Raw genomic sequence first — 16,505 nt, 5'->3', positions numbered from 1 at the left:
AAGCAGCCAAAGATAACGATACATCTTTGGGATGGTTATGAGTAATTTTTTCTCTAATAGTTAAAATTTTATTAGCAAAAAAAGTCATGAAGTCATTACTAGTTAAAGTTAAAGGAATACTCGGCTCAATAGAGCTCTGACTCTTTGTCAGCCTGGCTACAGTGCTGAAAAGAAACCTGGGGTTGTTCTTATTTTCTTCAATTAGTGATGAGTAGTAAGATGTCGGAGGGCTTTTTTATAGAGCAACAGACTCTTTTTCCAGGCTAAGTGAAGATCTTCTAAATTAGTGAGACGCCATTTCCTCTCCAACTTACGGGTTATCTGCTTTAAGCTGCGAGTTTGTGAGTTATACCATGGAGTCAGGCACTTCTGATTTAAAGCTCTCTTTTTCAGAGGAGCTACAGCATCCAAAGTTGTCTTCAATGAGGATGTAAAACTATTGACGAGATACTCTATCTCACTTACAGAGTTTAGGTAGCTACTCTGCACTGTGTTGGTATATGGCATTAGAGAACATAAAGAAGGAATCGTATCCTTAAACCTAGTTACAGCGCTTTCTGAAACACTTCTAGTGTAATGAAACTTATTCCCCACTGCTGGGTAGTCCATCAGAGTAAATGTTATTAAGAAATGATCAGACAGAAGGGAGTTTTCAGGGAATACTGTTAAGTCTTCAATTTCCATACCATAAGTCAGAACAAGATCTAAGATATGATTAAAGTGGTGGGTAGACTCATTTACATTTTGAGCAAAGCCAATTGAGTCTAATAATAGATTAAATGCAGTGTTGAGGCTGTCATTCTCAGCATCTGTGTGGATGTTAAAATCGCCCACTATAATTATCTTATCTGAGCTAAGCATTAAGTCAGACAAAAGGTCTGAAAATTCACAGAGAAACTCACAGTAATGACCAGGAGGACGATAGATAACAAATAAAACTGTTTTTTGGGACTTCCAATTTGGATGGACAAGACTAAGAGTCAAGCTTTCACATGAATTAAAGCTCTGTCTGGGTTTTTGATTAATTAATAAGCTGGAATGGAAGATTGCTGCTAATCCTCCGCCTCGGCCCGTGCTACGAGCATTCTGGCAGTTAGTGTGACTCGGGGGTGTTGACTCATTTAAACTAACATATTCATCCTGCTGTAACCAGGTTTCTGTAAGACAGAATAAATCAATATGTTGATCAATTATTATATCATTTACTAACAGGGACTTAGAAGAGAGAGACCTAATATTTAATAGACCACATTTAACTGTTTTAGTCTGTGGTGCAGTTGAAGGTGCTATATTATTTTTTCTTTTTGAATTTTTATGCTTAAATAGATTTTTGTTGGTTATTGGTGGTCTGGGAGCAGGCACCGTCTCTACGGGGATGGGGTAATGAGGGGATGGCAGGGGGAGAGAAGCTGCAGAGAGGTGTGTAAAACTACAACTCTGCTTCCTGGTCCCAACCCTGGATAGTCACGGTTTGGAGGATTTAAGAAAATTGGCCAGATTTCTAGAAATGAGAGCTGCTCCATCCAAAAGTGGGATGGATGCCGTCTCTCCTAACAAGACCAGGTTTTCCCCAGAAGCTTTGCCAATTATCTATGAAGCCCACCTCATTTTTTGGACACCACTCAGACAGCCAGCAATTCAAGGAGAACATGCGGCTAAACATGTCACTCCCGGTCCGATTGGGGGGGGGACATTGTTTTTGCAAAGTTACACACCGATTCAGTGTTAATTTTAGTGACCTCCGATTGGCGTAACCGGGTGTCATTACTGCCGACGTGAATTACAATCTTACCAAATTTACACTTAGCCTTAGCCCGCAGTTTCAAATTTCCTTCAATTTCGCCTGCTCTGGCTCCCGGAAGACAATTGACTATGGTTGCTGGTGTCACTAACTTCACATTTCTCAAAACAGAGTCGCCAATAACCAGAGTTTGATCCTCGGCGGGTGTGTCGTCGAGTGGGGAAAAACGGTTAGAAATGTGAACGGGTTGGCGGTGTACGCGGGGTTCTGTTTAGGGCTACGCTTCTTCCTCACAGTCACCCAGTCGGCCTGCTTTCCCGGCTGCTCGGGAGAGACAGGAGAAGCCGCCATGCTAAACCTGCTAAGAGCTAGTAGCTGCGCTAAGCTAGCAGATTCCTAAAAACACACAGTGAATAATGTGTAAATAATTTAGAGGTGATTCAGCAGAGGGAGTGCTTTAGTTAAGGCACGTGAAGATTACACTGTGAAACAAATCGTTATCTAGGTAACTAGATCAATCTAACTGCGCAGATTAACAGCTAACAGATACAGCAAAACACCGCTGTGCTCCGGAACAGGAAGTGATACAATACCGCAGTGAGAGCCAACCACCAGTAGAGGCAAATCAGGCCAATATGTGTGTGTATATATATATATATATATGTATATATATAAAACGAATATCACATTTTGTGAGACCTGTGTTCATGGTTTGAGATTTTTTTCAGTATTCACATTTTGCAATAAACGGTTTGCGGATAATTATATACCTGGACCTCAGTGCAGCTTTTGATACTGTTGACCATAAAATTTTATTACAGAGATTAGAGCATGCCATAGGTATTGAAGGCATTGCGCAGTGGTTTGAATCATATTTATCTAATAGATTACAATTTGTTCATGTAAATGGGGAGTCTTAGGATAATTATGGAGTTCCACAAGGTTCTGTGCTAGGACCAATTTTATTCACTTTATACATGTTTCCCTTAGGCAGTATTATTAGACGGCATTGCTTAAATTTTCATTGTTACGCAGATGATACCCAGCTTTATCTATCCATGAAGCCAGAGTAATACTGTCAGAAATCTTGGAGTCATATTTGATCAGGATATGTCCTTCAATGCGCATATTAAGCAAATATGTAGTACTTCTTTTTTGCATTTGCGCAATATCTCGAAAATTAGAAAGGTCTTGTCTGAGTGATGCTGAAAAACTAATTCATGCATTTATTTCTTCTAGGCTGGACTACTGTAATTCATTTTATCAGGTTGTCCTAAAAGTTCCCTGAAAAGCCTTCAGTTAATTCAAAATGCTGCAGCTAGAGTGCTGACAGGGACTAGAAGGAGAGAGCATATTTCACCAATATTGGCCTCTCTTCATTGGCTCCCTGTTAATTCCAGAATAGAATTTAAAATTATTCTTCTTACTTATAAGGTTTTGAATAATCAGGTCCCATCTTATCTTAGGGACCTCATAGTACCATATCACCCCAATAGAGCGCTTCGCTCTGACTGCAGGCTTACTTGTAGTTCCTAGGGTTTGTAAGAGTAGAATGGGAGGCAAAGCCTTCAGTTTTCAGGCTCCTCTCCTGTGGAACCAGCTCCCAATTTGGATTAAGGAGACAGACACCCTCTCTACTTTTAAGATTAAGCTTAAAACTTTCCTTTTTGAAAAAGCTTATAGTTAGGGCTGGATCTGGTGACCCTGAACCATACCTTAGTTATGCTGCTGTAGACTTAGACTGCTGGGGGGTTCCCATGATGCACCCAGTGTTTCTTTTTATTCACCTCTTTTTGCTCTGTATGCACCTCTCTGCTTTTAATCATTGGTGACTGATCTCTGCTCTCTTCCACAGCATGTCTTTTTCCTGATTCTCTCCCCTCAGCCCCAACCAGTCCCAGCAGAAGACTGCCCCTCCCTGAGCCTGGTTCTGCTGGAGGTTCCTTCCTGTTAAAAGGGAATTTTTCCTTCCCACTGTTGCCAAGTGCTTGCTCAGGGGGTCTTTTGACCGTTGGGGTTTTTCCTGTAATTATTGTATGGCTTTTGCCTTACAATATAAAGCACCTTGGGGCAACTGTTTGTTGTGATTTGGTGCTATATAAATAAAATTGATTTGATTTGATTTGGTAATTCATGATTTGCAACTGATTCACATTTTGGGGGTTAACAACCCCCAGACCCCTTGCCAGGGGCTTTGGGGCTTTGCCCCTTGCCAAAAAACTTTTTTTTTTTTCCTTCTACATGGCTCTTTTTTTTTTTTTTTTTCTTCTGCGTGGCTCACTTTCATCACTGCCAATAAAAAATGTGTGGAGAATGAATTTTTGAGATGAAAAACTGTAACACTGACTGTACTATTACACACTTTAAAGTGTAGGTGACACCAAAAAATGTGCACAAGTAACCACTAAAAATAATTAAATGTTGATATTTTTAAAAATCCTGAACAATAAAAGTCGATAAGTGCACAGGTGAAGGATAAACAGCTGTCTGAAACCTGCGCTCCATTTCAGCCCTCAACGGGACCTTCTGATTCAAGCCCAAATCAACTATAAACACAATGGAGGTTGAGCTGTTTTCAGATGACTGTTTGTTTTTTTCTAGTGTGGAGCTGTTTTTTTTTTTCTTATTTTTTTCCAAGTCCAGTCTGAAGGTGATTCTGAAGAAACTATGGGACACAGCCTTACGTTTTTGAGCCTCATTTAGACCACAGTGAGGGAGACGAAACCTTGGAGGTAAACCTTCAGTCTGACAACAGTGATGATGTTGGCAGAGTTCAGAACACAGAATGGTGATTATAAAATAAATAAATAATTAAGCCAATTTCGGCATGGAGGTGGAGATGATAAACAGTTTGTTTATTTTTTTGCCAGCTCTTTGGACATAATCAACTTTATATACAGTGGTCCCTCGTTTATCGCGGCAGTTACGTTCTAAAAATAGCCCCCAATAAGCGAAAGCCGCGAAGTAGACAGCGTTATTTTTACAATTATTATAGACGTTTTAAGGCTGTAAAACCCCTCACTACACACTTTATACACTTTTCTCAAACAGGCAAAATAAGACCCACCTGTTTTCAGGCCCAAACATTTGTTTGAGAAATAAAAATAGAATGTTTTCCTATAAATAATTATGATGGCTTTTAGAACTAATGAATTTAATTTTAACGATCAACAGACGAGGTTGGACACATAAGAAATTATTAATAGTGACTGACCATAATTTCACAGCTCCTCTGATCGCGCCTCGCCGTCCTTTTTCCACTGAGTCACACCTCGGTGCAGGTGTCTTTTTCCGAGTGAAAAACACAGTTATGGGTAGTTGTTGGTGCTCTTTTTCTTCTGGGCGAGAAGATTCTTATAAACAGACACGCAGAACACAATGCGCGTGCTCTGCCTTCGCAGTGCCGCGACCAGCCTGCTTGATGAGGATGCAAAACACAATGCACTGTTAAAAAAAAAAAAAAAAAAAAAAAGCATGTAAAATTGGACTAAAAAAATCCGCGAAACTGCGAGGCGGCAAAAGGTGAACCGCGTTATAGCGAGGGACCACTGTATATATGTGTGTGTGTGTGTGTGTGTGTGTATATATATATATATATATATATAATCTAAAAAATGTCACGAGGGACTGAAAATATCAACTGTTTTTAAAATAAATATTGTTTCCTTCTTAAATAAAGTTAGTGCACTGTACGTTAGCAGCATAACAGGTTATGCTTAATTATTAAAACCATTCACACAGAGTAAATAATATAGTCTTTCCTGTCTGTTTCAGTGAGATCATCTTCAGTCTTATGAAAATGTCTGAAAATAATTTAATTCGTTGTCCTGGCTGAAGTCCAGACTGAAAAGTCCATGATGGGTCGAGTCTCTGCTCTACCAATCCGGGACCAGCCGTGGTTTGCTGCATGTGTAATCCTATAATTGTCTGCGGCCGATGGATTGAGTCTCTGCTGTGAATGGATCCTCTTGATCAACCGTGGGCACTCTGCGCCACAAGTTAAAAGACTGCATGTGAAAAAATTATCCCATGATCCACAAAATAATAAAATAATGTGTAAATACTCAGTTTTGCCTCTGTGTGGAGTGGAGAAGCTGCAGACACTGTGCGTGCCCACTTGTCAATATAAGTGTTCCACCTGCCAATCAAAAGGATTCTGCCGGTGAGAATTAACCGTTCTGACACCTATAAAAAAAAACATGCAGCGCTGACCCAAACCACTCGGTGGAAACGGGGCTGTCAGTAGCCTGTAAAAATCCATAAATTAATGGAACTGTTATGATAATGGCTCCAGCGCTGATATCACTTCCTCCTTCTTCTCCAATGTCGGGACTCGCCAGAAAGTTCCTGGTTTTTAGTGGTGCAGTTCAAAATCCAAATATTTATCTCTTCAGTAACTGCACACCAGGAAAGGATAAATTTCGAACTGTTTGATTTTAGTCTTAAATACTAAAAAAAAAAAATAAATAAAAAGTACACATCGTGTCACCTACACTTTATGCTGTGTTCCCTTGAAGAATGGGACAAAGTAACACCTTGAACGCTGCTGATACGGCTTCAGTGTTGTGAGGGGAATGACGTGGTTATAAAGGTTCTAACATCCCAACTTTCTTTGGAATGTGTTGCAGGCCTAAAATGCAGGAATGGATGTATATTTAAAATAAAATGAAGCATAAACACATGAAATATCTTTGGTTCATATTGTCTGCAGTGCCACAAAAATAGTAAATGGAAGAATCAATGCATTTTTTAAAGTGCATTTTCTGGCTGTGTAAACTTGGCTTGTCTTAACTTGTTGTGTACCTGTTGAAAAGTCACATGATTGCCTGTTGGACTCTATCTGGCTGTTATGTTTGAGAACATATTTGTGGTTTATCCCTCTTTCTGTTTGCCCAGGGCTGGCCTGGGCCTCTGCTGTTGGCTACAGTCATCGCTCTCTCTCCCTTCAGCTCATCAGTTTCCCTCCAAAGCTGTCAGCTGGTGTTTAATTCACAGCAGTTGTTTGTGTTGGCGCACACAGTCAGAGCTGGGTTTGCATTTAGCCTTACAACTTCAGTTCCTGTTAACATGCACACTTGATGGTGCGGTGACATCTACAACTGCAATGCTTTAGTGGCTTTCGAAACTATGTATCAGTAGTCAGAAAACTATTTTTAGTAATGGGTGATAGAAATGATACGCAATACAAACGATGCAAAAATGACCTATGATGGAGATTTTAATTCTGTTGTACTGTTGAGATAATGCATGTTGATGCAATCTACCTACGATGCACAAAATGTATAGCCACGAGTTGCATCTGGCTTTAACACGTCATCGTAGGTCACCCTGAGTAAACGTGGCTGAAAGCGAAACAGTGGAGCTGATGAAAAAGACTGGTGCAACAGCCATCATGTGGACTTGGTTTGGATTTAACCACCCGACGAATAGCACCATATGGTAAAGCTTGGTCTCAGCCATCGTATACGACGGCATCGGCCCCAGAGGGTTAAACATGGCACTTGCATGGAACAATAAAGGGCAAAGTGTCATGAAACAGTAAGGCACTGTAACATACACTGGACAAAAATATAAATGCAACATTTTTGTTTTTGCTCCCATTTTTCATTAACTAAAACATTTTCTATAGACACAAAATACCCATTTCTCTCAAATATTGTTCAAAAATTTGTCTAAATCTGTGTTTGTGAGCTCTTCTCCTTTGCCGAGAAAATCCATCCCACCTCACAGGTGTGGCATATCTGAAATGTGCAGTTTTTCTTTACGGGGGTGTCAGAAAACCATTAAGTATCTGGTGTGACCACCATTTGCCTCACACAGTGCAACACATCTCCTTTGCATAGAGTTAACCAGCAGCCAGACACCAATGAATGTGAGCATTTGCCCACTCAGGTTGTTTCTGACGACAAACTGCAGTCAAGTTGAGAACCCAGTGAGGACGGCGAGCATGCAGATGAGCTTCCCTGAGATGTTTCTGACAGTTTGTGCAGAAATTCTTTGGTTCTGCAAACCGATTGTTGCAGCAGCTGTCTGGGTGGCTGTCTCAGATGATCTTGGAGGTGAACATACTGGATGTGGAGGTCCTGAGCTGGTGTGGTTACATGCGGTCTACGGTTATGATGCCTTTGGAGACGGCTTATGAATGAATGAATGAATTTATTTATTCGGCACACATGAACAATAACAAAAACTCGTAAAAAGAACAATGTAGCAATGAACCCGTGTGGCCAAAAAGGTGAAGGCAGAAGTGAAGCTTATAAATACCCTCCCGTTATCACTCACTGTCAACCGCTTATCTGAGATTAGGTCGCGGGGCCCTCCCCTTATACCACAAAAAAAATTGTATACATAAATATATATACTCATAACAACAATACCAAAGAAATGTGCACAAACAATATAACTTAATCAAAACACAACCTACCAAACAAGCAATAGTGCACAATAACAAAATCAGTAAACCTAATGGGCCTTTCACACTGAATACTTCAGGCCAATCCGTCAACGTGTCCCAATCCGTCGACACATCCAACGCATGACGTCAGATGCGTCGCTTCGGAAGCAGTAAGGGGGCAGAGATTGCCACGTCACACTCTGGCTGTTTCCACAACCTGAAAAAAGTTGAGCGATCGCCATCTTGAATTTGGGTCACCTGAACCACAAAAAAGCTTTAAAAACAGCAGTAGAACGATTCGCCCATCACTCTGCTGGGAGAAGCTTTTTTTCAGCTACTTTTCGGAGTGACGCCGACCGAGGGAGGACTGACGACTTGGTGGGATATCGATCGAACTGCGACAGCAGGCTGACCCGCACGGAAAAGCCGGCCATCAGACATCATCACTGGGCAGAGCGAAGCAGGCAGCCGGGGTGATGGAGCAAACCCACTCAGTCTGAAATCTCCCACTTTTTGGATATATGCGAAGTCCCAGTTTGTCCAACGGAGTTTAGTTTGCAGCTTTATCGAGGTGAGAATAAAATAAAAGTAAAACGTGACGTTTACTGAACTGCTGTGAAGGTTTAATGATTGGCTAACGTTAGTGTAGCCTTTTAGCACAGTTGATCTGAGTAAACGCTTTAATTTGTAAATGGTTGTCTTTTTTATTTTTACCAAATAAAGCTACAGCTTTTATCAGACGCCACAAAAGCTCGACTTTAAATAACTTATTTTTTCGGGCTTTTTTTTTTTTTTTTTCCATTTTTTTTTTCCTTTTTTATATATAAACTGTTTAGTGTTTCTTTATATTTAAAGAAATATTTTTATTTGTCCCAATCAGGAATATTTGCTGTACAGACAACCAAACTTCCATTGATGAGCTGAACACCACGAAGTCCAGTTGAAAGAAAACATCTCTGCTTTTCAAAATAGGACAAAAGTGACTTCAGCAACACCACCAGAGTTCAAAGCTGCAGAAGAGACCTTCATCTGGTCCCAAGAATTCAGCATAACATCACCTGCTTCTAAATAAAAGGCTCTTTCAATGGCAACTATTTTATTATTTTTTAAAAAGCAGTTTCATTTTATATTTTAACAATAAATGAACGGATCATTAAAAATGTCTAAAGACGTTTGCACAGGTAGAAGCTCTCCACTTATTGTGCTCAAATTCATATTTTAGAAATGACTCTGTCCTTATAACAACATTAAAGGCAATTACATATTTTGGCGAAATTACAAGTTGAAATGACTAAAAAAAATTCATCATAAGGTTTATGTCACAGAAATCCTACTTTACAATCACACTGCAGTCATTGTTAAATTATTTCCTGTTGCATTTATAATAAACATTTGTATTTATTTACACTGTCTGTTTTTCTGGTTGAAACGAGATATAAATAATCTACCAGACTTAAGAAAATGTACAAATTTCCATGTTGTTTTGTCTAAAAATAAATGTCCGAGGTTCCTTATGTTAAACAAGAAATTATCTAATCTGAAATAACAGGTGGTTTTAATTTACAGATGAAAGGTTTCTAAAGAACCATTTATTGATTTATTTAGCTATTTTAATTACGTGTTCTTTTTTTTTTTTTATAAATGAGTCCTGTGACACGCATGTTTTGCACAGATCAGTGGTTTCTGCACCAATCCATTTTGTAGAGATCAGTGGTTTCTGCCACTAGTCTTCCGTGTTTTGGCTCGACGCGTCGTTCCTATTGGACAATGCGAAGGTACGTCACAGCTCAGATCATCGAAAGTTGGATTGGATTGAGCTTGGACTGCATCAGCCTGCTGACAAGCGGCAATGCACGATTTCGTCAGAAGCGTCGGTTTAGCTCGGCTTTTGACGTGACGCTTCTGACGCATCTAAAAAGCAATGCGTCTCATTGAAAATAATGCTTTTTAGACCGATATTTGACGCATCTGACCTATTCAGTGTGAAAGGCCCATAATTCTTCAGACTATAAAGAGTAATTATATTATCTTTGTAAAAAATAATTTTAAGATCATAGCTGGTATCTTTGAGGGATTTTTGAGCAAGCAGATATACAGACGACATTTAAAACTTTGGAATTTCTACCATTTTCAGGGCCTTGTGGAAGGCAGATACACACCAAATACACTAAAATTGACTTCATATCCCAACTCCACACCATAAATTAGGCTAGGATGTGTAGTTTCAAAGCTGGGAAGCTAATGACAGGCTAGTTATTAATGTCTACATTTGGTAGGAATCACCGCTTTCATAAAATGTGGAAAATCCCAACAATATTAATTGGGGTGTAGCTGCAATACGTCCAACATTAATCGTGATTAATCACATTGTTATATGCAAAATCCAAAAATGAATTCCAAAGTAGCATGTAGCACAAATTTATATTAAATGTTTTGCCGTATGAACAAAAGTGCCATAACATTTGTTGTGCAAACACTTAACAGCCTTTTGGGAATCGCATACGTACCTTCATTTGTTGCAATTCTCAGGCCAGCATCCTCCACAACACTAATCGGCCTGCAGTCTATACCAGTCCATTTCGCTGTCACATTTGCGAGCCTCTTGCCTTTGTTTATCTATAGTTCTCCCACACACTGCATCTAACGTAGTCTGTCGAAGCCTCGCGCCAAATCTGTTGCTGTTTGAGTGATTTGCTGGTATCAGCTGTGTGTGCTACATTTAGGTGAAATTTAAGACTCGAAGTACTCTGCTGATTAAAAAAAAAATAATGCAGCTTTGCAGTGGCTGCAAAAAACGTTCTCTCGGCTACGCCGTCTGGAAGCACTTTAAAATGAAAATATCCATGTAAAAGTTCCGTGCCCTTCTCCATATTAGTTGGTTTATCCACCAGTTCTTTTCCGGTCAGAGACTTATCACACCGGTTCCTGTGAGCGCGGTAGCAGTCAGCGAAAGAATTGCAAAACAGAAGCCTGTGAGCAACAGACTCTTACGAAAAAACCCTGTGTTAATGTGCGATTTATTAAAAAAATAATAATAATTTGTTGCCGTTAATGCGTTAACGTGTTAACTTCCCCAACCCTAGAAAAAATACAAATGATATTGTGGTGGAATATCTGTACAAATGTTTTGGGCTTCTGATGTGCATTGGACAGGAATTGTTTTTCTGAGTAACACAAATATAATTTGTGTGGCATCTTTCTGCATGTAAATAGCTAAAAAAACAAACAAACAAAAAAAAAAAACGCCTGAACCATTTTCTGCATTTTAATGTAAATTGTTTTTTAGAACTTTATGCTACATTTTTTTACATATATTTTTGGAATTTACAATTTATATTTGCATTCTAAAGCCCTGGTCCCACCGAATAATGAAGGATGAATAATGAGCCACGTAGCATGTTTTTTTTTGCTACGAGTCCAGTTATTCAACAATCGTTAAAATTTTCACCTAAAACTGTCTGAATTTCTTGAATGGTGTCCACTTGGATGTGCCTTACAGTTTAAAAAAAAAATTCACTGCGCTGTCTGGAGGCTGTTGGCAGGAAGTTGGAATGAAAAGCTGGACTAATTTCTGATGTGATTTTTTTTTTTTTTTTTTTTTTTTTTTTTTTCTCGCTGCACTGAGGATGTAGACTTTTTTTGATAGTACACGTGCACACAAGTGCCGACCCAGTTACATGTGTGTGCGCGTGCAGCGGGGAAGAACGAGCTAACTGACGCTGCTAATTCTTGTAACACACAGACACACACACAAATCCACTCCGCTGTAAGCCCTCTGGATGCATGAAGAGCTGTTCACATGAAAAGCTGAAGGTTTTTTTGGCTGCACTGAAGAACTACACAGTCTTTCTTTTTTTTCTTTTTTTATGGAAGTCGAAGTCAGTGCACAGCATCACTGGACTGTATGTAATTTGGACTTTAGCAGCAGTGGAACACCAAAATATAAGTCCCTTTTCTGTTGTTTATAAATTAATAAAATTTCAAATGACAAGGATTTATTTTAGCCGTTATATGAAACATAATGAATGTTCATTGTACATTCTTTCAGTGGATTGAATATTGGCAGCGCCAAGTTGAATGGTACCTCATGAAATATTCGTACCATTGAACTCAAATATTCATTGTCTGTATAATGTGTGTGTGTGTGTAAAAAAATATATATATTTTTTTCTGTCATTTGTACTTGAATTGACATTAATGGAGTTTTTTTTATTATTATTATTATTAAAACCACAAGTCAAAACTACTTTATTTTCCAAGACCTCTGCCTCATGGTGGCACGGCTGTATCCTGTTAAGGAATAAATGACTTGTTTTGTGTGTAGAGTTGAGCTTAGCTTCTCTCAACTGCTTCACTGCTGCAAAATATGTAGTAAACAGGAGCTTCCAGCAGTGGGCAGGGCGCACAAAGACAGAAGTTGTTGCAAGTGTACCAGAGACAACAGTGAAAGTTATCGGTTAGCTGTAGTTTCCAGTAAATTTTTGGGTGATTTATTGGTTTAGCTTTATAAAAGATAACTTTTCAGTTAGCTGATTAGCTGTTATCAAAGCTACCTTTTTGGTTAGCTGTGCCCACCACTGCCTGGGGCATACATGTTGTCGTCCATTCGGATGCTCCCGTTTTGTTCAGGGTCGCCACAGTGGATACAGCCACATCTGCATTGGTATTTGGCACAAGTTTTACGTCGGATGGCCTTCCTGACACAATTCCAGTGTAACCTGGAGAAACAAACATATAAGTACATATATGCACTCGTGAGCAATGCAGATTTGTATAGTGTACAATAGGACCTATGATATTCTCCTTCAGACAGTTAAGTTGAATCGGTCAGTCACTGAAGTTGCTGCCCAGTGCTTCATTTCTTACATTAAAAATTATTGTTGGGAAGTAGACACGTCTTCATCGCTCCAGTGCTGGGCAGTTCTCTCAAGAAAGTTGTCGAGCTGACTTTACTAATACGTCCAGTGAAGGCATAAATAACAGTGGGCAACCTGACAATCTGGAGATGCCATGAATTGTCACCGGGTATTGTCATATCACGGTGGACAGAACATCTGACACCAATCACAAATATAATCTTGTAATTCTGTAACATTAGTTGGATTCATTCTGCCCAGTTCCTGTCACTTTGATCGGATCGAGACATCTCTAGTACAGAGTGAAATTCAGCGGCACTGTTGCCACTGTCAAAATAGTTTTGATGCAAAGTAGGAATGGGTGTGAATGTCATACAAATGTAATGGTTCTATCCATGAAATTGAAAGTATCATGTGTTAGTCTGTGGTTCAGAACCAATATCAAAAAATAGTGGTTTGAATTGGTTCTGGTTATCTCTGTACAGGATTCTCACCCAGTGAGAATATCTAAGGGTTTCCACAAAACAGCTCTTTGAAAGATGTCGTGGATTGAAAGCAGTTGTAATGAGTTTAGCCACCCCCCATGGCATTTCATAGAATATATTTTCTTTTTCTTTTTTTTTTTTCCTTTTTTACTATTTTGGGAGGTCCTGCTACTTGTACTTTGGTGTAGTTCATATGCCCAGAAAAAAAAATCACACTTTTGTTATTAATAATAATTATTATTCTTATGATGACTATACAGGACTTTCCCAGGACAGTTCTCGTGTTGTGCCAGCTAGCTCAAAGAAGTCAAAGCACAAACAAAATAAACTATAATAATAAAACAAGTGGCAATAATGAAAGGTACAACACAACAGAAGAATCCCAAATTAAAGAGCTGATAATAGAGAAACATGGTGTGGTTTATGTGCTGGAATGTTGTATATATGGCTTATTCCTCTTCAAGAGGCATGTTTTAACAGGTGTGACTTATACTTCACAAAATACGGTAATCAAATTATCGAAAAAAATGTATAATACCAATAAATGTATAAGCAATGAAGAAAATGATTTACAGCCCCAGCTCACATGTGGCACTGATTGGTTGAGCTCTGAGACCGTTTTTGGCCGAAGTGCGGCTGTTGGAGCTCAGCAACATCATTTTCACCAGAGTCTATCTGTGAGAAATGGGGCTGAACATGCAGTAATCAGATTACACAACCTAATTAACGTTTTACTATTAGCCATGACCTGATGAGATTAGCCTTTAAATCAGAGCAGCATCAGCCTCCTTCCCTCCAAGCGCTCCTGTCTGTCATTCATAGTCTACAAGTCAGTGCAGATAGAGTCAGCTTGCAGCTCCGCTGAGAAACTAATCCATGTGTGTCTTGGCCACATCCACAGGAAACCCAGGATCAACTCCCAGCTGGTGGCCCAGCAGGTGGCTCAGCAGTACCCGATGCCTCCTCCACCCAAGAAGGAGCGAAGGGAGAGGAGTGAGCGCACGGACAAGGAACGCCCAGATGGAGAAGGTGAAAGTGCCAATGGAGAGGGACGTCCTGAAGTGGAGCGTCCAGAGACAGTGAGGCCAGAGGGAGACATCCCTGAGAAAGACCAGAGTGAACAGGAACTGCCAATCAAAGACAAACCTGACAGAGAGAAGGACATCAGCCCGGCCGTCACAAAGAAGCCCAGCAGCAAAAAGACCAGGTCAGTTTGTGTGTCTGTGCTCCACTCGTGTCTCTTCATGTGTCTGTGCTGACAGGATCCTCAGCGCTGTTTCCTGATGTCTTCCAGACCCAAATCAGACAACCATCAGAGCCCCGTCAGTGACAAACACAGCATACAGTCTGGAAAATCAGCAACCAAGACCAACAAGAACTCGCACATTTCCAGGTGTGGTGCTCCAGCTACACACTGTCTGAACCCACTGTGGCAAATCTCCAGCCAGTCACAGATCATCTTGATGGTTGCCAACAGTAGTTAGTGCATCCACAGTTAGTGCCTTTCAGTTTACATCTGTGTCTGTGTGGTGTTTTGTTGCAAATACTCAAAAAGTAATTAATTAATAATAAATAACCCAGTTTCATTAAATTCTGCTTCAGAGTTTGGTTAGAAATAAAATAGAAGTAATATTTTTGGGAAGATTAACAAAAAGCATAGTCAAAACTTAAAGGACTTTTTCATGAATAAGTAATAATTATTTCTCTTAACCCCTTTAATGGTATAACAGACAAACCGAACACTAACATGACAAAGTGTGTGTGTGAGTGAGTGAGAGGTATTTGATCTCTTACTTATAAAGTGATATAATACATATACAGAGAGCCTTTATTTTCATTGCACATATTGTGGATACATAGAAGTAAATTTGTCCTGTGTTTAAGCCGTCCGAATCACAGTTAGACACAGTCCACCCACGAGGAGCGTTGGGCAGCCACACTCTGGCTCCTGGGGACCAGCTACACTTCCACAGATGCTGTCTTGGTTAAGTGCAGGGAAAAAAGGCGCAAGACCCATGTACATGTGACTCAGGAACTATACTTTTTATAATGGGTTAAATTTGGTGTAGTAGAATTCTTTGTTCAATGCAGATGTTCATTTTCAATGATAAATGACAAGATGCCGGAGTTGGCACTGTTTACTTTTGAATCCATATTTCATTTCATGCTATTTCCTGTACGAGGGCTGTCAATAAAGTATAGGTCCTTTTTATTTTTTCAAAAACTATATGGATTTCATTCATATGTTTTTACGTCAGACATGCTTGAACCCTCGTGCGCATGCGTGAGTTTTTCCACGCCTGTCAGTGACGTAATTCGCCTGTGAGCACTCCTTGTGGGAGGAGTCGTCCAGCCCCTCGTCGGAATTCCTTTGTCTGAGAAGTTGCTGAGAGACTGGCGCTTTGTTTGATCAAAATTTTTTCTAAACCTGTAAGGCACATCGAAGTGGACACGGTTCGAAAAATTAAGCTGGTTTTCGGTGAAAATTTTAACGGCTGATGAGAGATTTTGAGGTGATACTGTCGCTTTAAGGACTTCCCACGGTGTGAGACGTCGCGCAGTGCTCTCGGGTGCCGGCGTCAGCCTGTTTCAAGCTGAAAACCTCTACATTTCAGGCTCTATTGATCCAGGACATCGTGAGAGAACAGAGAAGTTTCAGAAGAAGTCGGTTTCAGCATTTTATCCGGATAGTCCACTGTTAAAGGAGATTTTTTTAATGAAATATATATGTGTATATATATGTGTGTATGTGTATATGTATATATGTGTGTATGTGTATATGTATATATGTATGTATGTGTATATGTATATGTATGTATGTATGTGTATATGTATATATATGTATGTATGTGTATATGTATATATATGTATGTATGTGTATATGTATATATATGTATGTATGTGTATATGTATATATATGTATGTATGTGTATATGTATATATATGTATGTATGTGTATATGTATATATATGTATGTATATGTATGTGTATGTGTATGTATGTGTATATGTTGTATGGTTATGTATGTA

General features: G+C 39.5%; 1 protein-coding gene across 2 annotated transcripts in view; it reads left to right on the top strand.

The window, feature by feature from the left end:
• The window catches only part of rybpb (RING1 and YY1 binding protein b), a 111,805-nt gene that overhangs the window by 69,760 nt on the left and 25,540 nt on the right, over positions 1 to 16,505 (top strand). For both annotated transcript variants that reach the window (XM_034167473.1, XM_034167472.1), the window contains exons 3-4: positions 14,378 to 14,683; positions 14,771 to 14,869. In XM_034167473.1, coding sequence (XP_034023364.1) covers positions 14,378 to 14,683; positions 14,771 to 14,869 — 405 coding nt within the window. The remainder of the gene's footprint in view (positions 1 to 14,377; positions 14,684 to 14,770; positions 14,870 to 16,505) is intronic.

The sequence above is a fragment of the Thalassophryne amazonica genome, chromosome 3, assembly GCF_902500255.1.
Source record: "Thalassophryne amazonica chromosome 3, fThaAma1.1, whole genome shotgun sequence".
In the NCBI taxonomy this organism is placed as follows: domain Eukaryota; kingdom Metazoa; phylum Chordata; class Actinopteri; order Batrachoidiformes; family Batrachoididae; genus Thalassophryne; species Thalassophryne amazonica.
The sequence above is the reverse complement of the archived record's forward strand: the minus strand, read 5'-3'. Positions and strand labels throughout refer to the sequence as shown.